Source organism: Apiospora phragmitis (genome assembly GCF_038363925.1).
Source record: "Apiospora phragmitis strain CBS 135458 chromosome Unknown utg000010l:1.0-9815664.0:1.0-9183399.0, whole genome shotgun sequence".
Lineage (NCBI taxonomy): Eukaryota > Fungi > Ascomycota > Sordariomycetes > Amphisphaeriales > Apiosporaceae > Apiospora > Apiospora phragmitis.
This window is the reverse complement of record NW_027117409.1, coordinates 2,322,401-2,346,079: the sequence shown is the minus strand read 5'-3', so window position 1 is coordinate 2,346,079 and position 23,679 is coordinate 2,322,401. Positions and strand designations below refer to the sequence as shown.

The following is a 23,679-nucleotide window of genomic DNA, read 5'->3' as shown; positions in this document are numbered from 1 at the left end:
CTGTCTGGGCCCCTGTGTGGATTGGTTGGGGAGAGTATGTTACAGTCGCAGTCATGGGGGGAATATCCCGAGGATCTGACAGCCCAACGCCACCAGACACTAAGAGGGTCTCGACTTGTCGCACATTCCGGATGCGGTAACAGTAAGCCTGTCGGGATCCGAATTGTCGGGTCGACGGTTGGCTTTCTTTTTATTCAACGGCCACGAACCCCGGTATTGATTGGTTGGATTCTTGCCTCACTCTCCTTTTTTTTCCCTTCTACGTATGTCCTTTTTGGGGATGCTGTTCCCAACCGGGTGGTTCTGGCGATTGGAAATAATGCTTACATCTTAACCACTTCTGGACGGATTTTGGGGTACTTACTTCACTGCTACTGCTACTGCACATTGGCATCTCAACGACAACTTTCCTCAAACTATGTACACCATGAAACTTACGACGAGCTTGCATGAACTGCAATATCTCCTTTTTCTTCACTAAAGCTAGCAGGAGCCACGACTTCATGCGGAGCCCATCCGCATCCGCAACTGCAGGTCTCTCTCTGAGGTCTTTCACTCTCTCTTTCGCTCTCGTCCGACAACAGTGAACCCACCCATATGTGGATGCGTACTTCAATTACACCATAGGCCCTGCACCTGGAGCCAGACCTAATGTGGCCAGCGTCGAGAAATCATCAGGAACCTCAGGATCCCCAGCCCTCTAAGACAAAATGCACGCTACTTACTCAATATCATCGCACGGGCAATCTTCAGCCGGTCCTGAGATTACCCGGAACACGAGACCGTTGACACTACCTACCTCTCTGCAGTTTTATCTTATTCTGCCTGACAAACCTGAAAATACCATTTACAGCTTGAGAGCGCTCAAGGATGCATTTGACTGGATGGCATGCTACCTAAATGTATGTGCATGTATGCCAACCAAAACACTAAGCTACCGCTACCGCTACAGACCAGCGCAACTGCCGCAGTCGTGGGAAACAAGCTGGACAAAAAAGAAGAAGCTACTGAATCTGCATCATTACTCCAGTAAACAATTCTTGATCTTGCTACTCAATGGTGCTTAATGGCCCTTCTGAGCCATTTCCCTATTCTCGTCTTAGGCGTCGAATAGTTTCGGCATCGATGAGTTCGGGCCCGGGATTTGGGCTCCTACCGGTGTTTGCTAACATAACAGGTGGCCCTATAATTAGCTCATCTACACGATGCTTACATGCCGTTCGAAACAAATGCCTTTGTTACATTCAAAGTCTGATCACCTAGCACAAGACCACAAGAGCTTCTTAGAGGACACGCTTCTCCAACATACCTCGTTACACCAGAACTCTAGAGGTCAGGTTGGTTGTAGCTTGTCAAGCGCTGCGCCATCATCCAGCATCTGAGTCAGATCTTTGTTCCCCAAGATGACAGCATCAAGCGATGAGTTCATGCAGGAGGCTTACTCACGCATCCGCGCATCCGTGTCGTCCAATAGCGGTGCGCCGCCCTCGACGCTCCCCCAAACCGCTCAGCTGCGCCGAGCCCGTGCCTCGCTGCCCAGCCCGTCGCACGGCGCCGCGTACCTGCAGGGCTGGGGCCACGAGGCGACCGTCGAGCATCTCCTCGACGACATCGCGCCCGCGCTGAACGGGCAGAACCGCTCGAGCCGGTACTGGGGCTTCGTCACCGGCGCGGTTCTGCCCGTCGCCGAGGTGGCGGACAACCTGGCCAGCGCCTACGACCAGAACGTGCAGGTGCACCTGCCCGACCAGACCATCGCGACCGAGGTCGAGGACGCGGCCCTGAAGATGCTCCTCGGCGTCCTCCACCTCGGGCGGGCGGAGGAGTGGGCCGGGCGCACCTTCACGACGGGGGCCACCGCGAGCAACATCCTGGGCCTTGCGTGCGGACGCGAGGGCGTCTTGTCCGCGAGGCTCTCGGCGACTGGTGGGGGCCAGGAGAAGAAGACCGCCAGCGAGCTCGGGATCCTGGCGGCTTGCCTGCATGCCGGTGTCAGGGAGATACGGGTCCTGACGAGTATGGGGCACAGCTCCCTGTCCAAGGCGGCGTCGATCGTCGGGCTCGGCTCGGCGGCCGTCCACGAGTTACCGCACAGCGCCGACGAGCCGTGGCGGATAGACATGGACGCTGCGCAGAGGGAACTCCAGCAGGACGGCGTTGCCTGCATCATCGCCCTCAGCGCGGGAGAGGTCAACACTGGCAGGTCCGCCACCCAGGGGCTCGAGGACATGCAGAGGCTGCGGCAGATGGCAGATCAATACGGCGCATGGATACACGTCGACGGCGGTAAGGACTAAAAGAATTGGCTCAAGGAGTGGCGTTTGTCCAAAAAACGACTTGACACTGGAACCGTTCGTTCTAACGCGTGATTTTTCTTCTAGCCTTCGGCATCTTCGCGCGCGCCCTCCCCGAAACCGACGAGTTCTCCCGGTTGCACCAGACGGCGGCCGGCCTGGAGCTCGCGGACAGCATCACGGTCGATGGCCACAAGCTCCTGAACGTGCCCTACGACTGCGGCGTCTTCTTCACGCGCAACGTGTCCGTGCTGACCAGCGTGTGCCGGAACCCCAACGCCGCGTACCTGTGCTCCGAGGCCTCGGACATCCAGAGCCCCCTGAACATCGGGCTCGAGAACTCGCGCCGCTTCCGCGCCCTCCCCGCCTACGCCGTGCTCCTCAGCGAGGGCCGGGAGGGGCTGGCCGACATGTTTGCCCGGATGGTGCGACTGGCCCGCGGCATCGCCGAGGTCGTGTGGGACTCGCCGGACTACCTCTTACTCCCAGACGGGCAGGCGCAGGAGCAGCAGCAGGGCGGCGGCACGGATTTAGGCGACACGCATATCTGCGTCTTGTTCCGGGCGAAGGCGGACTCCCTGAACGATGTCCTGGTGGAGGCCATCAATGCCACGGGCTCATGGTACGTCTCCGGGACGAAATGGAAGGGTCAGAAAGCTGTGCGAGTCGCCGTAGCGAACTGGAAGATCGATGTCACCGAGGATCTGGAGGTGGTCAGGCGATCTCTTGCGAAATATATCTCAGGAGCACAAGACAGCTAAAAGTATCGTGTAGTATGTACTTCACGAGAGCGCGAAGCAGAACAACCAGTTCGATGTATATAGTTAGTCACAGGTCTTGTAATCATTATGGACAGCATACAAATATACAAATAAGACGTATTGAGTGTATTGATGGGTCTAATTGGCACAAACAAACGTCGTCCCTCGAGCTGCGACAAACCTAAATCTTGTGCAGGCAAGCAACGTTGTTTATTCTTCGTTTCCGAGCTTAACACGCCTCGGCTTAAATGGCTCCGAAGGAGGGTGGCCTTTAGCCATCCCATGTCGCCTGTTGTAATGGCTGCAAGCATGACGGCGCAGCATGCTTGGGCTATCTGTGGTACCAGGGAGAAATATAACAGATCTTGGAGATCTAGGGATCTATTTTCGAGCCCTCTCTTTGACAGAGGCGAATATGCGCCTCAATTTCCAGTATGCCAGCGCATTCTCAAAAACATCAACCATCGCCAATGCTCGAGGTTTGCTACGCTGTAGGTTACTGCCGCCCAAGCATCATGGCACACAAGGACCCTGGATGAGGTACTCGAGATACCCTTCGCTTGTCATCGCTTTCTCCGTGTTTGTTTCCCTTCTTATGCAGACATCCAATGCCTTCCTACCCTCCCCACGCCTCCCTTCACCAATCCTACCCCCCCTCTCCCTCCTCTCCACTAACGAGCCGGCGAGTCTGTTTGTCCACCCTCTCTTGTTTCTTCTTCCTCTTCCTCCTTCCTCAACCAAACTTGCGGCTCCCGCCCGCCTTCTTGGCCGCCGCCGCCTTCTCCTTCTTGCCCGTCTTGTCGCGGCCCTTGCCGATCATCTCGAGGTGGCCGGCGCGCTCGCCCAGGAGCTTCTCGGTGCGCGCGACGAGGCCCGACGACAGCTTCTTCTGCACGCGGTCGGCGTTGGTGGCCTTCTTCTTGTTGTGCATGCGCGCGCCCTTGCGGATCTTGCCGGCGTCCGACTTGGTCGCCTTGAAGCTGGGCGCCGCGGCGGCCTTCTTGACGGTGCCTTGGGCCATGGCGGACAGGGCGGACAGGCAAAGGGAAAAAAGGTAGGTAGGTAGGTAGGTGGCGGTGGTGTAGTACAGGCTGTTGTTGCGCTGAGGGCGTGGGTGGATATGTATCCGGGCAGGCAATTAATCGTAGGCTGCCGCTTGTCAAGAAGAGTTGGCTTCTGCGACTTCAAAAGACACGGTTGAGATTGGCTCGCCACTATCTTCTTCTTGGGCTGTGGTGTGAATGGCGAAAGCCTGGCCTTGAAGAGTCAAGAAAGTGAAAGCAAATGCTGGGGAAATAAAAAATTCTGCCCCACTGCGGAACTGGACCCCTCCCCCCATGCTATTTGATGGATTTCTTAGCGCACCTCGTCCCCTAAAAGTTACTTTTCTAATCAATACCTGCGATTCGGGGCTACTGCACTAATACTGAAGCTTCAATACGTGCCAGTAACAGAGATTGAGATTGAGCAATGGTCGAAATAAGACGCGAACTCGCCGTTCTCATCTACCTGAGGTATATCAAATATATATTACATTTTGTGTCTCTCCAAAAGAAAAAGGACGAGCGCAAGCCATAGTATAGCCAGCTCGATTTCTACCGGCGATGGTTCATAAACGAACGCAAATTTGTTTCCCCCAAAAATCAAAGCCATTCCTGAACTCCTCGTGAACACCTTCCAGTGTGATGCTTCTGCATCCCCCAACCAAAAGCACCGGCCGATAAACTCCGTCCGTATGATTTTGAGCTAATAATGAAAGTGCCCATATGCTAAGTGTTGTTGTTATACAGGAAGAGAGAAAGAGAGACAGAGACACTACAAATAAAAGTGAGATGTAATAAGGATGTAGGGGGTATATATCCAGACCAGGTAGGTATGAGTCTTGCTTGCTTAAAAGAAACGCATGATATTATAAGCCAAGAGAAGGGGAGGGGAAAAAAAGGAAAAAGTATATCGTCATGCGTAAAAAGCCGGGCTCCTTTCTCTTTTACTGCACATTCAAAAAGAGGTCGTCGCCCCGTCGTGTAGGCGTCAACCTGGGCTGCCATGTCGGCGTCGCCGGCAGCCGAGTCCGCGGCGTACTCATGCTGGCCATGTCGGGACTCAGAAGGCCTGGGTCGTTGGGCCCTCCTCCTCTCTGTCGCTTCCACGGGCCCCCTGGCTTCCTATGCGGGCCATTGTCCAGCGACAGCGCCGCCGCCTTCTCGTTGCCCAGCCGCTTGGCCAGGAGGGAGCTCGTGGCCGAGCTCATCGTCGTCGCCGCGCTCACGGGCGACACGAACGAGGAGATGTGCTGTGGCCGCAGCGGTGGCTGTCGCGTGTCGAGACGGGGCGGGTTCTGACCCGCCTTCCCCGGGCGCGGTCCGCCCGGCGTGGATCGCGGACGGTTGATGTTCAGCGGGGGCACCGGAAAAGTAGGGAACGGCTGGGGTTTGGGCTTGGGTTGGGGGAGAACCCCGAGCCGGACGTTGACGCCAGAGGAGACGGCCCCGATTCGCCTGGCTGTTGCTGCTGCTGCCAGGGGCGCCGCGGGTTCAGGGGAGGAGGATAGGCGGACGGCGAGCTTCGGACGGGAAGCACGGCGCCGAGCGTTGGGCTCGGCTGCCTAGGCGGCGATGCCGTGAAGTCGGGCCGTTTAGGGGGCGGGACAAAACGGATGGTTGCGCCATCTAAGCGACCGTGGATTTTCGGGTACCGGACGGGTGACCGACCGGTGGTGGGAGAGGGAGACTCCACCACGGGAGACAACGAGGAGAGCCGTCCGACTTCAGGCTCGACCGGAGAGTCCTCATCGTACGGTCCATAGGAGGAAGACGTGTCCATCGTAGTTGCTGAACCCCTTGAATCCTTCGAGTTCCCTCTTTCCATCCTCTTGCGATTTACACTATCCGCCGTTCCTGTTCCCGATGGCCCGGAAGGACGTGTGAGTGAACGTCCGGCTGCGGGACTGCCTTGCAAGTAGTAGCTCGGGACACGCCGCGAAGCATTATTGTCCGCAGATCCTTGGCCTGGGCGTGATGTTCTTCTGGACCTCCGCTTTTCAGGCATCAACGCGGCCGCCGAGATGGCCACCGCCATTGCCTTGGCCTCCTCCTCCCGCTTCTCGATGGGCGACTTGGTCAACGGCGTATACGTGTCGAGCTCCGCAGGCTCTGCCACCTGCGCAGCTCGGAGTGTCTAGTGCGGTTACTCAACACCCAGTTTCCCCACTTGTCGGCAACATAGTAGGTCGTTGCGGACTGGGGATCAGACGGCGGTGGCCGCCATATTTGGGCGCTCTCCGGTGCTTCCATGTCAAGATCCGCAAATCCTGTCACATTTGTCATCGTACTCGTCCTATCGGTTGGCGGAGGCTGAGCCGATGCTGGGGCCACGGGTTTTCGAGAAGGTATGTTCAAAGTCAGGTTCGGCCTCGGAGGCCTCGTGGGTTTTGGCGGCAATAGCCTAGACGGTTGTCTCTGCAACGCAGGCTGTGGCCGTACTACGGGGCTGTTCTTGAAAATAGCCTCACTCCGTGGCCGTGATATGGCGAGGCCAATAGTGTTCCGGTCGAGCTTGAAGCTAGATTTAGTAGGAGACGGTTGAGCTTCTTGGCGCGATTGCGGGTTGTGGACGGGCGGTGAGATGTGGAATATCTTGGTGAGTCGAGCCGTGGCCATCGATAGCCTCCCATGGTGGCTGGAGATCCCACTCATCGCACCCATGCTATCCCTTCCCGTCGACAGCAATGAAGCCCTCTTGATCGAAGTTTTGGAACCTCCGTCTCCTCATACACCGGGCAAACAGTATTGCTGCCAGGGCTAGGAAAACAGCGCCGCCAACACCGACAGAGATGCCCACTATCTGGGTGGTACCAAGACCCGAGCTGTCGTTCGATGCTTCTTTCGTCGGCTGAGGCTGAGGCTCACTGGATGCCGTGGCATCCGGGGTGATACTCGTGAAAAATGAAGAGCTGGGCGTCGGACGCGTAGGGGTCGGCGTCCCAGGTATTACCACTGACGTCGGTACGTGCGAGGACGTTGTTATTGTTGTTGTTGTTGTCGTCGTACTTGGCGTGGTTTGGGAGGCCGACCTGCTCGGCTTCATTCTGGACGAAGTGATCGTGGGAACCGTTGACCAAGATACCGGAAGTGATAATGTTATGGATAGTACTGGATGAGTATTTGGCAAGGCACCCGGTTGGTTATGACACATTCTATAAGCTTGATTGGCCCGGAGCTACGAAGTATCAGTCTCGACGTTTTATCGAATGAAAGAAGAATCACTCACAGCCGACTGGAAATCCATCGCACAGTCCAATTTGATTCAGGCCAGCTATACACTGGAGGGCCGCTTCCCTATCGTATAGCTGTCTGGGGAATATGCGCTCGTGGAACAGAGACATGATAACGAGGGCGATGAGCCACATATAAATGCAAAGTTGGTCTCTTTTATAAGGGACGCGAAGCAAGGTAAGGCGCAGTCCGGGATGAGATGGGCGACCTCTGATGGGAGGTTTATTGTCTCGTATGTGATGGCGCTTGATATTGATGTCCATATCAGTAATCGTCGATATAGAGGCTTGAGAGCCATTCTATAAAACATCTAGGAAGATGTGTCAACACTCTGTATTCTTCGACGATTGTGCCCGTGGTTTGCCATGTTCTGAGAAGGCAGCGGTCTCGCAGTCTTCGTAGCCAGGACAACTGCCTAGTATTCGGGGCTGTTTGGCCCAACACAGGCGCTTGATTGGGGTCGGCAAGCAACCAGAATGTTTCAGGGAAGGCCGGACGATATTTGGTCTTTTGGGAGGTGGAAGGAAAATAAAATCGGATATCACTAACCTATGAATGTAAAAAGAGGCTACCTGGAGACGCCCGGCATCTCAACATGGTTCTAGCACAGCCCACAGAACGGAAAGCAGGGTTGGTGAAAAGAGAATAGCTGAAGTCTGACAAAGATGGCCACAAATTGCGAAAGCGGGAGGATGAGAAGCATGAACTGCTGGCTGTTGCAGAATGTGAGAAGACAGTAATCTGCCCCTGCGCTGGAGAAAGGGGGGGCGAGAAGAGGTCCAGATGAAGGCCGGTCAGAAGAGGTACAGGTCAGCCAACATTGGCCAGGCTGGAGCGACGTAGGCAAGAAGCCACATCGTTCCGTACATGACATGAGTGGCATAGTCTACCAATATTACGCAGGCGTGAAAATAGGAAGCAAAATGCTGCAGGTACTTCAGATCGCGCCAGGCTTAGCCCTACAGATGGCAGCAGCAGAGCGCCGGCAGCAGCGGAATATGCAAGTTGCGTCATGGCAAAGCAGTCCGGAAATCGGTTGAGGCATCAAGGATGCCGGGATGAAGAGGCGCCCATTTTCACTCGCGAGCCATCAGCGGCAAGTGTCTACGGACATGATTGGGCGGGTTGTTGAAGAGTAACCCGAAGCATCGCTAAGGTCACGACGGGGTTCCGCACGGCGGGTCTGCCTTATGGAGAGTTGCGAGTTGCGAGGGGAATGCGGATGGTAAATTTAGACCATTGGCTGCATTCTATTGTCAGATATGGCGTGTGGGCTGTGCAGCATCAGGAAGAATGAAGATTCAGGTCTCTCTGGGTGTGGTGGTACGGGTTGCGCGCGCCTAAAAACTCTCCCGGTTTGGTGGCCGGGAGCTGGGCGCTTACAATTAGACCAGGCCGGATCTCACGTAACTGTCCGGCCAATAGTGGCAGTGCTCGATGTCATCGACTGCAAGACTGCGACAAGTCATCGCTTGCGTCAAGGAGGTAAGGTGCTTTTCTTCTGTTTCACGCAACGCAGGAAGCAGATTACTGGATGTGATGCCAGCTGCATACTCGCTATATCCCATATCCCCCCTATGCTACCGCAACTCCTGTGTGTCATGTCGGTTCCGGTTGACATCTGCGACTCCAACACTGCTCCGTTTCCCTGCATGGGTGGGTTAGTAGAAGAGAATAAAATGCAGCAGTGCCGCACCGCATCCATGGTAGAATATCCAGCGCGAGAAATAAGGCGAAGCACAGTTCACATATGTATGCATTCCTACCAACTTACATATTATTGATTCTATCTATGTAAGCCCCCATATTTAAGGCGTTTTTCTTATTATACTTACTGGCAGTGCTTTTATTCCAGACCAAAAGCAATTAGGTAAGGCCAGGCATACTTTCTATTTCCAGGCGCTTTCATGGGCAGGGTATGTAATTCATATCATCACTTAGTGCAAGAGAAGTCATGTATCCATAGGCTTTGTACTTTCTTTTCATTATGTACTTCAGCTTGTGTTTGTGGTATCTCATCATCATGTTTCTCTAATCTTGTCTCTGCTCGGCAAAATAGCAACATGGTCTCCTCATCACTTTTAAACCCATTTCCTTTTGAGAGTCGGCCAACGACCGACTCAGCTTAGCAAAACCAGCCACCAGGCATTTCCCTTCGATTGCTACTTTGCCGGAGAGGTCGGTGTCCCTCGACTGCCTCAATAAGTGTCTTGATCGCCTCTTTGTTTCCGTCGGAGTAGTTGCCTGTGCTAGTCCATACCGGCGCACACGACACATCTTGGTAGGTTTTATTGATTGTCGTGGCACCAACCGTCTTCGCAACGAGCGTGTCCTGTTTGACTGGTGCTTATTTAGCGCTTGGGTTGAAGCCAGCCTGCGCGCGGCTTGACTTGATGACCCGCTGGACTTCCTTCTCCGTCGTGTCCCAGTCGTCAGGAACCAGTCGGATCAAGTCAATCTGGTACTTCTCGGCAATTTGCTGAAGGAAATCAAAACTCTTCTTGTCGTAGATGAAAGTGATACTGACACCGACACGGCCAAAGCGACCGGTTCTTCCGATTCGGTGAAGGTAGGTCTCAGGATCGGGTTCTCTCTCACCGGGACCCTTCATGGGAACATCATAGTTAATAACCATTGACACGCTCGAGACATCAATACCTCGAGCCAGCACGTTGGTCGTAATGAGGACCTTGGTGCGACCCGATCGGAACTCGTCGATGAGTGCATCTCGCTCGCCGCCTTCGAATGCTCCATGAAGGGCCGTCACCTTGTGACCGTCTGCCACCATGCGTTTCATAATCTCATTGGCGGACTCGCGTGTCTGCAGTAACAGTCAGTATGAGCCTCGGCATTTAGTGCTGCATTACTTGCCTTGACGAAAATAATGGAGGAGCCGATCTGCATCAGACCGTAGAGCTGGCAAAGAATGCTGTACTTCTGGCTCTCATTGGGGCAGTCCATGAACATCTGAGAGATGCCACGGACCGTAAGCTCTTGGACTTTGAGCTTGATCTGGTTGGCATGGGGAGCAAATTTCTCGGCATACTTGACGACACCGTCGGGGAATGTTGCCGAGAATAGTAGGATCTGGACAGTAGGCGGCAGCATCCTTTCAAAAATCAGCGTTAGCCAGTGTTTGTAAGCCATGCGTGTAGCAATTCCAATAACTTACTGCTTCACACGGGCGCACTGATCACCTAGACCCTGCTGGTCCAACATGTTGTCTGCCTCGTCAATAACCAGAACTTTTAACTGGGACACATCGAATTGCCGTCTTCTAATCAGGTCCATGACGGTTCCAGGCGTTCCGCAGACAACGCTTGCCTCTATGCGCGTATCTCTGGCCACAGCACCTGGAACGGCGGCAGCGACCACCAAGCTCACGCAGAACTGGCCAATAGTCTGGACTACGCCTTGAATTTGGCGGGCGAGCTCACGGCTCGGGGCCAGGATCAAGGCCTGAGGTTGCGCAGGCTGACTGAAGTCTATACGAGAGAGGACAGTCGTGACAAAGGCTGCGGTCTTTCCTGTACCAGACTGCGACTGGGCAATCATGTTTTGGGGAGGATTGGTCAACATGAGCGGCAAAGCCTTCTCCTGGACCTTGGAGGGCTTCTGGAAGTGCATACCCATCAAGCCATTCAAGACTTCAGCGGGCCTAGATAAAGAATCGACAGTCAGTCAATGCAATGCGCAATAAAGTATACATATCAATATTACGTGTGGGAAGTAGCACATACAGTCCAAGTTCCTCAAAGGTGTGAGCCGAACCGAGCGGGTTGCTGCTGTCGCGCTGCAGCTCGTTGAGGCTGACTTCGACGTCATAATTAACCTCCTGCAGGCCAGAGCCGCCTCCGATCATGCCAGCGCCATCGTTCTGAGCGGCTTCGACATCACCCATATCCTGGTTGGGAGCGGCCGACGGCTCGGGGGCCGTGATGCGGCTCGCGAGGTCAGACATTGTCGAGCTTGGTGCAAAGTAAGGTGCGGGGTATCGTAGAGAGATTGTAAGTCGCGTGGGTTTGCGTGAAATGCGCAAAAGGTAAGATCGAACTCCAGGATGCTCTCCTCGATGGCGTGGGCGGTCTGGAGAAGCTGCAATCTGAAGGTTTGATCAGAGTGACCGGGTAACAATGGGGGGGACCTGTCAACAGATTAAACCATGTCAGTTACAGGATGAAAAACGGTGATTGCAAGCAGAAGGTACCTACCAGGGCCCGTTCGCTGTGGTCTTGGAAAAAATGGCCTTGCAAATGTGACCGGTGAAGAGAACGTTATTCTGAGATTGACGTGACGGAATTTGGAAAGGTCAAGCAAGCAGAGCCTTGGTTGGTTTCAATGTTTTGAAACGATGGCAGCTACGAATGGATTCCATTCGCGATTTGGCGGGGTAGCTAGTAGTATGTTCTTGCCTAAGTACATAGCCTTGGTGGGGTCAATTGAAGGTGAGGTAGGCGGTACCTAAGGCAGCCAGAAACAGTCACAAGGCCATTTCTCAGCAGTAGGCCACTGCACCTCTACTCTGATTGTGGCGCGGGCTCAGCTAGCTTCCCTGCCCCTACAGGCCTACATTGGAAGTGAGCGGCGGGCAATAATAGACTACATTGAGAGATGAGTCAATACTGAGAAACGACATACGTCTAAACAGGACTGACCGACTGACATCTATGGCCGTATGAGTGGTGCGGCTGGCTACGTAGCTGCAGTCTGAGACTGCCCAGGTGTAGGTTTTGAACGTTGGCCAGGGGTGCCGCAACCGCAGTCCTGGGCTCCAATTGCATGGGCTACTTCGCTACTTCCAGGGTTCACTTTACGGGAGTAATAAGTGCGGGAGGCTGGGAAGGCAGCAACGCAACGAACCTCCAGCTCAAGTCAGGGACGTTTTGAACGTTACTTGGACCAAACACGACAACATTTTACGTTGCGCCTTTACCAGAAGTCGTGGTGTTATTATTCACATCTGCTATGGCTCCGTCATCAAGGCCAGTATCCACGGACTGAAGCCAATCTTCTTTTTGAAACTCTACTTAGGTCAATAGAAACCTGTTCATTCAAATACCACCTGCTTACAACCTATCTACCTTAACTACCCGGCTCTTTCGCATGCTTGCATTAACCCCGCTACTTCCCGATACTATCGCGAACTGATGGCCGAAGTCGAGGTTGCGCCCACCTTCGGCGCTGAATTAAAGGTACGACAATGTCTCTGTTCCAGACCTACGTTCCTCGAGCTTCCATCGATAACCGGTACTAGGATGGCTTCAAGCCGGCCAACGTGTGGGTTGCCAACGGCATTGCCTGGCTCGACGACATACAACAATTCTTTCGCGAACGAAGCGCCCTCGAGAAGGAGCACAGCGCCCGTCTCAACGCCCTCGCCAAGAAGTACTTCGAGAAGAAGAATAAGAAGTCGGCCAGCCTCAGCGTCGGCGACACCCCCGCCATGACCCCTGGCTCCTTGGAGAGCGCCTCCCTAACCACGTGGGCGACGCAACTGAAGACTCTCGAGTCTCGCGACGAACACGAACGCTATGCCAACGAGCTGGTCACAAAGGTTGCCGACCCCCTGAAGTTCTACTCTTCCAAGTTCGAGGAGTTGCGCAAACGCCACGTCGAATATGCAGACAAACTCGAGGGCGAAAGGGATTCGTCGTACGCCGGCTTACGGAAGACGAAGGGCAAATACGATTCAGTCTGCCAGGAGGTGGAAAGCAAGCGCAAAAAGACCGAATCGGCCTTCGACAAGGCCAAGGCCCAAAGCAATTACCAGCAGCAGATATTCGAGATGAACAACGTGAAGAATACCTACTTGATAACCATCAATGTGACCAACAAGCAGAAGGAGAAATATTATCACGAATATGTGCCAGAGCTCATGGACAGTCTGCAGGACCTATCGGAATTCAAGACCATGAAACTGAACGGACTGTGGACTGTGGCCGCTGACCTGGAATCCGCCATGCTGCAGCAGAGCAACGAGCAAGTCGGGCATATGAACCAGGAGATACAGAGGAACCTACCCCACCTTGACAGCATGATGTATATACGACACAACTTGGGCTCATGGCAGGAACCTGCCGACAAAGTCTTCGAACCGAGCCCCGTGTGGCATGACGACGACACTATGGTCACCGATGACTCTGCCAAGGTTTACTTGAGGAATGTCTTGAACAAGTCAAAGAGCCAGCTGGGAGATCTGCGACGAGAAGTGGATAAGAAACGCAGGGAAGTCGAGGGCGTCAAGAGGGTAAAGCAACGCATTCGTGAAGGGACCGAGCAACAGGATGAGGTCCAGGTTGTGACCCAGATCTTTGCCATGCAGGAAGATTTGCATCAAGTCGACCGAAAGCGCTTAACGGCCGAGGTAGAAACGTCCACGATCACAGCAGCTGTTGGCGATGTGACGTTGGGGGCGAAAAACCACAATTTCAAATCACAGACTTTCAAGATTCCCACCAATTGCGATCTCTGCGGAGAGAGAATCTGGGGCTTGTCCGCGAAGGGCTTCGACTGCCGAGACTGCGGCTACACTTGTCACAGCAAATGCGAGATGAAGGTGCCGGCAGAATGCCCTGGCGAGTTATCGAAAGAGGAGCGCAAGAAATACAAATCTGAGCGGCAGACCGCGGCCAGCACGCTTCTGAAGCCCGCCACGAGCACTCCAGATCACGTTGCGGAGCTACCAACGCTCAGCCGCTCCAATACGATGAATTCCCTCAGTTCTGGGTATGCTGCAAGTGCGAACCGCTCGAAGAGCGGATCCATCTCCGGGCCGCCAGTGCCTACCGAAGAAGCCCCCCCTGAACCATCAGGCCCAAGACCTTCGATATCCACCACACGAAAGAGTCGATTAGTGGCCCCGCCACCAGCCGCCTACATTAGTGAGTTGCCCGGCAGTTCTGCGAATGGCTCTGCGGCGTCCAACCAGGAGCAGAAGGGCAAGATGTTGTATACATTTGATGCCAGTGGTGAAAGCGAGGTCTCGGTTCCTGGGGGTAGGGATGTAACGATACTAGAGCCAGATGGTATGAAACCCCCTTTTTATGTATAACTTGATTTGAGACTTTGCTAACAGCTAGCGTAGATGGCTCTGGTTGGGTTAAAGTACGCGCCGGGTACAAGGAAGGTCTCGTGCCTGCAACGTACCTTGAGATCCTCCCAAGCGCTCCGGCCCCAATCGCGCCGCAAGGCACCGGCTCGTCTTTAAATGCTCGCCCTGCTTCTACATACTCCAACTCGGGTTCTTCAATCGGGACTGTTGGCAAGAAGAAGGGTCCCGCTGTTGCTCCGCGCCGAGGAGCTAAGAAACTCAAATACGCCGTGGCACTGTACGATTACACAGCACAAACCGACGCCGAACACAACATGACTGAAGGTGAACGTTTTGTCTTGGTGAAAGATGACCCCGGCGATGGATGGGCTGAGGTTGAAAGGGAGGGGCCACCAAGAGCGTCCCAGCTAGCTATGTCCAGATCGAGCAGGCGTAGTTCGCCTTTCTCCAAAACAGGTTCCAAGGCCACCTTGGTCATGCCCTCTGTATATAAATAAGCCCACCCAGTTCGATGGACTAACATTGGGAATATGGTGTTCTGGAATGGGTTCGGCCGTTTCAGTCTGAAGATCACAAATACAGCCTTATATTAGCACGGAGAGAAGATTTGGCGCCCCTTGGCTATGGGTAGGACATAGGGTCTTAGACACGAGCTGGTCCTTATTCGATCAAGTCCTTACGAACAAGTTATCGCTATAACCCTACTTAACCTCGTGTATTCAATAACTTATCAACAAAACTATCTTGTTCTTGATCTTGGTTATGAGACCATCCTGGCTTCACATAGCCGGCCCACGTGTAAACCTTGCTGGCTGTATTGGCCAGTTCGATCTCAGCTAACGCGTAACCCCGGCTCAGCCTAGATGCAAGGACTGGCAACGCCCCAACCAAAGCCACATCAGGGGGATTGTGCCTGTCATTATGGCTCGGTATCAGATTCGGGCAAGTCGGTAGGTAACGTAGTATCTCTCCAGCTAGCCCTGTAGTTTGACGGTGGATGGCAAGATTGAGTAGGATTCGGATGGTAGTATTGCTTTTCCACCAAGGGGGGTGGGAACGTGCATATGTACATAGTCATGCGTAATTACGGTCGGGCGACAGTTCCGGACTTGGCATGGCCCCCTGGTTCTGAAGAAGCAATGTTGATTGGTGAGCCAGGCTACGACATGCATCTCAGGAACACATGTTGATGGTGCATGTGTATCGCATCTGCCCGTGGTAATAGCAGCCTTGCTTACTATGAATCGAACGAGCATATAAAAAAAGCAACGGCTGCTGCACCACCAGCGTGTAGGCTCCGTGCCCCTTTTACTCGAAGTAGAAACCAACAAAGCTCATCAATACGTGAACCACTACCCAGCTTTTTCTCTCTACTGACCTACTCGTACAGCCATGGGTTTATGCGTGCTTCTCAAGGCTCTCGGGCTCACGATTCTCGCCGCCCAGGCCCTCGCCGAACCTGTCCAGCAGCGCGACCCCATCGGTAATGGAGACATCGTCGGCCTACCTGAGTCGGTGCCGGAAGGCACCGCTGGCGAGCTGTACTTGAAATACAAGCCGTATCTACTTCGCGATTCAGGTTGCGTTCCCTACCCAGCTGTTGACGCTCAGGGAAATACCAAGTGCGTAGAGCAGCTTCCCCCTATATGTCTTGAAATAGGCCACCAACACAAAATACCATATACTGATGCATGAAATAGTGAGGGTCTCGAGCCCAAGGGTAGCCCGTCTGCCGATTGCCTCGCCAGCACGGGCCAAATCTACTCGCGCGCGGCGACCGTGAACGGAAGCCACGCCATCATGTACGCCTGGTATTGGCCGAAAGACGAGCCGTCCGAGTGGGAATCGTGGCTGGGCATCGGGCACCGGCACGACTGGGAGTCGATAGTGGTGTGGCTGGCTTCCGAGTCTCTCGACGCCGCGGTCCTCGGCGTCGCGGCCTCGGGCCACGGCAAGTACACGACGACGACGAAGCCGCCCTTCAAGGACAGCGGCGTGCTCATCAAGTACTTCAGCATCATCGGCCTGCTGGACCACTCGCTCGGGTTCACCGCCTCCGTCGGCCAGCAGCAGCCCCTGGTCGCGTGGGAGAGCTTGACGAGTGTGGTACAAAACGCTCTTTCTACTACCGACTTCGGCGATGCCACGGTGCCTTTTATCGACTCCGAGTTCCAGAAACACTTAGATAGTGCTGCGCTCTAGGCTCCTCTATACTAGTGTCAGGTTGATGGGGAAGAAAATTGGCAAATTTGAGTCTCGCATACTCTAAAATACGTAGATCTATGTTATGTTACGGGCAGTATCTCGATGCGATATTAGGTCCGAGATAGTCCTCAACGTTTGTATTGGTCCTCATAGCACGGTGTCCAAATTAAGCCTGAGTCCAAAGGGAAGGTGCAAATGCCTGACAAGTGCAACTAGTCGCTTCCATCAATTTTAGTATTAGTTGGCAGACAGGAAGGCACATTGATTGACTTGTGGCCGACATCGACGTACTTGAATACCCTCGATCTCGTGGGAACCGACTTACACCATTAATAACCATCAACATCTCTGCAAAAATCCTTGGGGTTGTCTCCTCTAGTCCTCAAATTCTTCACCTTATCTCAAACCTCACCGTCGACCTACGACTTATCCTTATAGCAGCTTCAGGCAATATTGGCCACTAGCCATACCCCTCCCCTATGTCCGCGGTTCTTTTCACTGCTGGACTTCCCCGATCTCAGTGATCGCCAATGATTACCCAATCCTCCCCAATCTTTGATGATCCTAGATCCTGAGCGGCGAGCCTCGAGCGCCCCGCCTGCAAGACGGCGTGTGACCGCGGCTAAGCTGGGCCCATTTCGGCGTTCCCTCGTTGGCGGATCGGAGTCTGCAATCGACTACCTGGACTACCACGACCTTCCCAGGCAAGTTCTGTTAGAGTCTGACTTGGCCATTGTTACGATATGGATCAGCAAGGTGACCACGCAGAGACAAGGGAGCAGGGCTCCATCACAGATTTCGAAGATCCCTCCACCCAACACCAATTAGACCGAATGCCACTGCACGGTGTTGACGTCTCTCCGAAGACCAGTCTTCGCCCAACTCCCTCAAATATGTCTCTAACAACTGCTAGCATGCGGCCTGATTCCATTCGATCCATTGGTTCGAAGAATGCCTCCTCCCGGCATGCATTGTTGAAGTCGGAGGTATCCCAGCAGCATTCTTCCGAAAAGGATATACCTGCGCCTCCTATACTAACTCAAAGTGACCCCCTCCAAAAGGAGGGCCATACTGCTACAACAAAAGTCAAGACGCCCTCATCAACCAAGGAAGAGACAACGAACAATTCATCGGACAAGATCGATCGGGAAGTGGTTGATGTGAATAGCAAAGACCATAAACCTCCTGGCATCGTTTGTATTGATCCAACCCTACATGCCCCTGGTGCTCACTCAAAAGTCCACCACCTTGGACTCGTGAGCGGAGCAGATTTCTGCGATGCAGGAACAGAGGTAGAGCGTGACTCTCCTATCGGAACCCCGGAGACTCAAGGCTCGTTATCTCCTCCTGAGATCATTACCGGTCGAGTCTTCCGCACTTTGACTGGTGGGGATATTTGCGAAGCAGAAGTCGACGTTTCAGAACATTTCCACCGAGACCACAGCGCAATGACAAAGGTACGGCCTGCTATACAACCCATAGTGCAGGAAGAATTGCACTCTGGCCATGAAGGGATCTCTAAGGTCCGGCCGGCCGACGAAGGTGACACCATGCCTGTCGTTCACCAGACTCGAAGCACATACGACCCTCCATCAAGCAAGCCATATCGCCCTGAGTCGCATGCACATCAAGGTCATCACCCTGTGTCGAAGGTGACACAACTATTGGATCGGCCTTCAATGGAGGTCGAACAACCAGCCATTTCCGCACCTCCCGAAGACCCGCAGTCGATCTCGCATCTCTCATTCAATTCTCCCCTAACGGGTCACCCCATACTCGAAGAAGAGGAATCTTCCAAGGTAGCCTCCTACTGGGGTGACATTCCTGTAAGCATTGGCAGCCAGAACGAAACACAGGGGACTACGAAAGAATCGCCCCTGAGAAGTCGCGAAGCATCTCTTGAAGGCTCTCCCCTGGTCAACGTTGATAACTCCAAACAGCCATGGCCAACGCCAGTTGTGCCTTCGGCAAAGTCGAGCCTGATTAACGAGGCGCTTGAGGAGAGCGACCGCACTACAAGCACTGTCAAGCGCATATCCAAAGTGCCACAGTCAATGTACGAGAGTCAACAACCAGGGTCAAACACACGCTCCTTTAGCGTTCATGCATTGCAAGAACGTCTTGAGTCCCAGCAGCTGTCGACACAGAGGCGGAGATCGACAAGTCATGCTTCACGGGGACTGGAGACAATCAGCCAGGAGAACAAGCCAAATCACGAAGCCCAATCCTTTCTACCAGAAGGACTCGATCCGAGACGTGCGACACAATGGCTCCGTGAGCTTCTCAAATATAAAAGATCATCCCAGCCCCAACTGACGCAGTTGCCGGAGAAAATGCACCCAAGACACGAGAAGCATAGCCACCAAGACTCCTCAGATGCCCCCGGCAAAGAAGTCCTGACAGCAGTCACCACATTCTCCGAAAAGAATGCCGCCGATGCCGATGCCATCAACGACGCAATGGCAAATCTGGAGCAGTTGCTTAGCGAGGCATTGCACATTGCCAGCAATGTCACAGAACCAAGTGGTCATTGCCACGTCGATAACGGGGAACTCGATCCTCGGCATTGGTATGCTCGCAAAGACATCATGTCTGACCTTTCGCGGCCCGCCAGTGTCCACGAAAGCCTTCTGGGTGACCTGAGTGAAGACGATGATCATATGCCAGGGTTTCATACACCACCAATAGTCTTTATTGGAGCGGTTGAGGGACTGACCCATGGATGTGAAGCTCTCCCTCTGAGGTCAATAGAGCGTAAGGGCCTGTTACCCCCTGGAATACCCAGGGATCAGGTCACGGGGCCGCATCTGCCTCGCCGGAAATCAAGCTTACATATGCGATCCATACAACAAAGGGATCCCAGCCCGGTTCTGCCAATGCCACCACCCGACAGCCAGTTGAGACGAGACAGTGTCTATCCTGCCCGATATGTATATGTTGAAGACGATCCAACAAGAATCAGCAAGCCCCATACCAAGGAAAACGTACCAAACAGCAGAGAAGTCCGTGAATACATCCGAGTCTTCCATCAACCGCCGGTCACCTCCCGCGGGAGCTCGAAAAGCCTTGGCAGAATCGCTAACTTGCCAGGTATTCCTCACAAACACCAAAAGAGATATACTGAGACTCGTCAAATAGAAGCAGACGCATGTAGCTTGGACGGCGGCGCATCTGATGATAAGATTGATTTCGGCATGCCGCTACCACAACGAAACGCCGTCAAACTGTCGAGCACTGGTGCGAATCCTCCAGACCATCCTCACCATAACTCGACTGCCAATCCCACGAGAGCCTCGCTTCGACAGTCAGCAGCAAAGAGAGCACACGAATTGCGCAACATCAGCCTTCGAGGAAGATCTCACGTCAGTATTCGTGACGCGCAGTTCAGCTTGACCAAGTCGCAGAAAAGGCAACCTATAGCCCGGGACTGGTCCCCAATACGTAAGTGCTATACAGCCACTGTGGCGTGCATCAGCACTGCGTTGATAGGTATTCTCATCGGAATCTATGCTGGACTTGTCCCTCCATCCAGTACTTCATCGTTGACACCAATCACTCCGCAATCCTGGGCAATGTTGGCCTATACCTTGGCATGGCATTCCCAACATTCCTCTGCTGGCCTCTTCCATTGCTACATGGTCGTAAACCATATATCTTGACTAGCCTAGCGGTGGCGATGCCGTTGCTCTTTCCTCAAGCTTTGGCGATCAGTACCCCCAGGATCACCTACACCAGCCTTTGGACCACGACACTACTATTGTCCAGGGCACTGATGGGCGTAGCTTTGGGCTTTGCAAGTATGAACTTCCACTCCATACTGACGGACTTGTTTGGCGCCTCCTTGATGAGCCGGAACCCCCATGGCGAACTTGTAGATTATTGCGACGTACGAAGGCACGGCGGAGGGCTTGGTGTATGGCTTGGAATTTGGACATGGTGCTTCATTGGATCTCTTGGGCTCGGTTTCCTCATTGGTGCGCTGGTCATCAACACCCTCCAGCCATCATGGGGTATCTACATCAGCATTATACTGATCGCCAGCGTACTCATACTGAATGTGCTGACACCTGAGGTTCGTCGCTCCGTTTGGAGACGATCCGTGGCAGAAGTCAAGGTTGGGGACCAGGTTTCTCGACGAGTGGCCCGAGGAGAAATCATGATGCATCGTGTCAAAGATGGTCCCAAGTGGTGGGGCCAGGAAGTTTATCACGGCATTGCACTTTCGCTGGAAATGCTTCGACAGCCTGGCTTCGCCACAATGGCGGTATACTTGGCCTGGATCTATGCCCAAATCGTCCTGATTATCGTAGTAAGGTTGAGCCATCAACATCAGTAGCCACACAGCAGAGCTGACAGATGGATGTAGTTACTCGGATCGCTCACGTCGAGGTATTATCGGCTGCATTCGCCATTAGTTGGTGCTGCAGTCTCATCTGTTGCCATCGGTGCTCTTGTCGCCGTGCCTTTCCAAAAGGCCAACGTCTTCTCAAGAGCGCGATACAATCCTGTTGCCACCAACAGCATGACCGAGAGCAGCAACCTGGCTTGGACTTCGCATCTCGTGCGTCGGGCGATCTTCATCCTTGTGCTGCCAATTGCTGGTACCATGTATGCTGTCTTCTCGTACGGCCCTCCCATCCCCGTTGCAGTCCCTTGCTTCCTTGCGGCATTGGTAGGGTTTCTGTCGTGCCTAGCAATATCTGAATGCAACGGGATGCTCATGGAGGCGTGGGACTGTTCTGATCTCGAGCCTGGCATGACGGGCCGTTCCAAAAGCCTGAAGAATGCTGAAAAGCGTACCAATTACTCTTCTTTCCCACGAGTCACAGCAGGCTATGCTGTCATCCACACTTTTGGCTTCATATTTGCGGCTGGAGCCACTGGGATTGGCGGCATGGCTCGGAGAAACCTTGGGCAAAGGTCTGCAACAGGCGTAGTTGCCGCTATCCTGTTCTTCTTGACGTTGTTGCTGATTAGCGTCCTCATTCGCTTCAGGCATGTTCCGATCATTCCAGATTCGAGGACAGCTGAGATGGAGAAATGGACACAAGCGCGCAGAGACAGTCTCCGGCGTCGAAAATCCGCAATCGCCGAAGCCAAAGCCAATGGACGTACAGACCTGAATGCTATACCCGAGGAGGACGTTGGATGGAGGCCCCTCGTCATTGGCAATCCATTGGACAAATGCCGACGAATGAACATTCTTGAGCTTGGGTCTTTGACTCGCTGGAGCGAGATCCGCAAGAAGAATCGACTGATCGATGAGGGAACTCATCTCAACCGGCAGGCACTGGGAGAAGCTCGCACTGAGCTTGGGCACAGAGGAATGGTAGTATATGGAGATTTGCACCGGGGTGGTGCAATGGTCGGAGAGCTTGTACGAAAAGTCAGCAAGAGGAGCCTACGCAGCAAGAGGAGCGATACATCGAGCGACGACGAGGGCGACCAAAAGCACATGGCAGGCAACATTGGGCCAACTGGAGCTGGTCTTGGTCATAGCCATGCCTCATACCCAGCTGAGCTCTTCACCGAGCGTGAGTGTGTCATGGGCCAGACTGTGCAGGAAGAAGGAGAGGAGAGTTCGTCAATTGATGAGCCGCCTCAGGACGCCTACGTCAGGAGCAGCTCGCAGGACCACAAGTCGCATCAAATGCCCAAGGTACAGCCATATGCAGGTTTCGAGCAGCAAGAAGTACGAGGTGGTATGCATCATCACTCGTCGGCAGACGAACAACCTGATGCCGGAGGAGGTGGCCGAGAGCATGCGTCTCACATGACGACCAAGGTCAAAGAGACTGGCTCGGCTGGATCCGGATACAGAAATACTCGCGGACCACACATGAAGGGTAAAGTGAAGACAACAGATGTTGAGTTGGAAAGCCTTGGTCGAGAACACGGGGCTCAAAATGGAAAGTCAAGTCCGGCCAACCGGTGATGGGCAATGACGGTTCCAATGAGTCGGCGGTGGCTATTACAGGTCAAACAAGATCGGAAGACGCCACTAGTGAGATTGTGACAAGAATACATGTTAATATGACATGTTAAAGTATAAAACGCAGACTGTCGCATCGTGAAAGTATCCGCAATGCCTGGAGTATAAGAGCATACAGTAGGTGCGGTGCGTTAATGGATCTGTGGCTGGTGACGGCCGGAGTTAGTGTCATTTTTAGGGCGGCAGGAAGGAAAGAAGGAGTAACGGTAGCATTATTAATGATTGCCCGTGATGTAATTGGATTTCTAAGCATGTGCGGATTTGGAGACGACGAGTTTCGTAGTCGGCCCACAACCACGGCTCGACTAAATCTTCAATAGTACCACTTGAGGGAAATAGAAGACAGAAGAGAGTGTCCAATGTCCATTGTAGACAGCGGCTTCTGCACTCTGGGGTTTTCACGATTATCGGCGGTGGCTGACGATAACGAATTCATACCTAGCCCACTAACACCAAACCACCCCTCCCGAATCGGAAAAGCACTTCTACCAATACCGTCTTGGGGGTATTGCGTGCTTTCTTCTGCCGGGTTCCTATTGGAAGTCAGTCAACCGGCATCAACAATCAACACACCTGCCCTTTTGGCAATAACGTTGATCATCGCGAACCACGAGTATCCTTGCGGACAAGAATTCGGTTGCCGCGCGGGGCGAAGCATCGTGACATCGGAGATACCAATGAGTATCGATATTGGTTCTTGAACGAGCAGTCACCAAAAAGGACCGTCTAAGCAAAGCAACCCTCCAAACGTCAGATCTGCAGCGTAGAAATCTTCGATACCACCAAATCCCAAGTTATCTCCGGGCATGATTCAACCATCCCGAACACCCTAAGTCAACCTACAACTAACATCATTGCTTGGCCAAGCCTGTTATATCACCAAAATTCTTAGGTTGGTCATCTGAATGAACTGCCTCAAGTCGTATATGCAATGTATATGCTTGAGTGTACTGCTTGAGATTTTTCCCTAGCTGATGGCGTACAGCCCTCCATTACTTCAATCGATATTCGGCAAGGTCCGCTGCCGCACATAGCATCCTTGCTGCCAACTGCGCATTGCCGGCAGTTACGGAATCGGCCGCTTTTTCTTCTTCTTTTCTTG

General features: G+C 53.6%; 8 protein-coding genes across 8 annotated transcripts; 4 read left to right on the top strand and 4 right to left on the bottom strand.

Moving 5' to 3' along the window:
• Positions 1-1,403: 1,403 nt before the first annotated feature.
• On the top strand, positions 1,404-3,055 carry PG994_010489 (uncharacterized protein; the record flags this gene model as incomplete). The annotated part of the gene is made up of 2 exons (XM_066861898.1): positions 1,404-2,286; positions 2,382-3,055. The coding sequence occupies 2 exons, from the start codon at positions 1,404-1,406 to the stop codon at positions 3,053-3,055; spliced, it is 1,557 nt and encodes a 518-aa protein (XP_066711008.1).
• A 733-nt stretch (positions 3,056-3,788) lies between these two features.
• Positions 3,789-4,076, bottom strand: PG994_010488 (uncharacterized protein; the record flags this gene model as incomplete). Its single annotated transcript, XM_066861897.1, has 1 exon — positions 3,789-4,076. The coding sequence occupies one exon, from the start codon at positions 4,074-4,076 to the stop codon at positions 3,789-3,791; it is 288 nt and encodes a 95-aa protein (XP_066711007.1).
• A 966-nt stretch (positions 4,077-5,042) lies between these two features.
• Positions 5,043-6,714, bottom strand: PG994_010487 (Def1-like protein; the record flags this gene model as incomplete). Its single annotated transcript, XM_066861896.1, has 3 exons — positions 5,043-5,660; positions 5,705-6,207; positions 6,246-6,714. The coding sequence occupies 3 exons, from the start codon at positions 6,712-6,714 to the stop codon at positions 5,043-5,045; spliced, it is 1,590 nt and encodes a 529-aa protein (XP_066711006.1).
• Positions 6,715-6,959: 245 nt separating this feature from the next.
• Positions 6,960-7,439, bottom strand: PG994_010486 (uncharacterized protein; the record flags this gene model as incomplete). Its single annotated transcript, XM_066861895.1, has 2 exons — positions 6,960-7,206; positions 7,348-7,439. The coding sequence occupies 2 exons, from the start codon at positions 7,437-7,439 to the stop codon at positions 6,960-6,962; spliced, it is 339 nt and encodes a 112-aa protein (XP_066711005.1).
• A 2,237-nt stretch (positions 7,440-9,676) lies between these two features.
• Positions 9,677-11,290, bottom strand: PG994_010485 (P-loop containing nucleoside triphosphate hydrolase protein; the record flags this gene model as incomplete). Its single annotated transcript, XM_066861894.1, has 4 exons — positions 9,677-10,150; positions 10,207-10,438; positions 10,502-10,987; positions 11,070-11,290. The coding sequence occupies 4 exons, from the start codon at positions 11,288-11,290 to the stop codon at positions 9,677-9,679; spliced, it is 1,413 nt and encodes a 470-aa protein (XP_066711004.1).
• Positions 11,291-12,476: 1,186 nt separating this feature from the next.
• Positions 12,477-14,380, top strand: PG994_010484 (uncharacterized protein; the record flags this gene model as incomplete). The annotated part of the gene is made up of 2 exons (XM_066861893.1): positions 12,477-12,521; positions 12,584-14,380. The coding sequence occupies 2 exons, from the start codon at positions 12,477-12,479 to the stop codon at positions 14,378-14,380; spliced, it is 1,842 nt and encodes a 613-aa protein (XP_066711003.1).
• A 1,392-nt stretch (positions 14,381-15,772) lies between these two features.
• Positions 15,773-16,582, top strand: PG994_010483 (uncharacterized protein; the record flags this gene model as incomplete). The annotated part of the gene is made up of 2 exons (XM_066861892.1): positions 15,773-16,002; positions 16,081-16,582. The coding sequence occupies 2 exons, from the start codon at positions 15,773-15,775 to the stop codon at positions 16,580-16,582; spliced, it is 732 nt and encodes a 243-aa protein (XP_066711002.1).
• Positions 16,583-17,328: 746 nt separating this feature from the next.
• Positions 17,329-22,520, top strand: PG994_010482 (uncharacterized protein; the record flags this gene model as incomplete). Its single annotated transcript, XM_066861891.1, has 3 exons — positions 17,329-20,026; positions 20,254-20,894; positions 20,952-22,520. The coding sequence occupies 3 exons, from the start codon at positions 17,329-17,331 to the stop codon at positions 22,518-22,520; spliced, it is 4,908 nt and encodes a 1,635-aa protein (XP_066711001.1).
• Between the last annotated feature and the right edge of the window lie 1,159 nt (positions 22,521-23,679).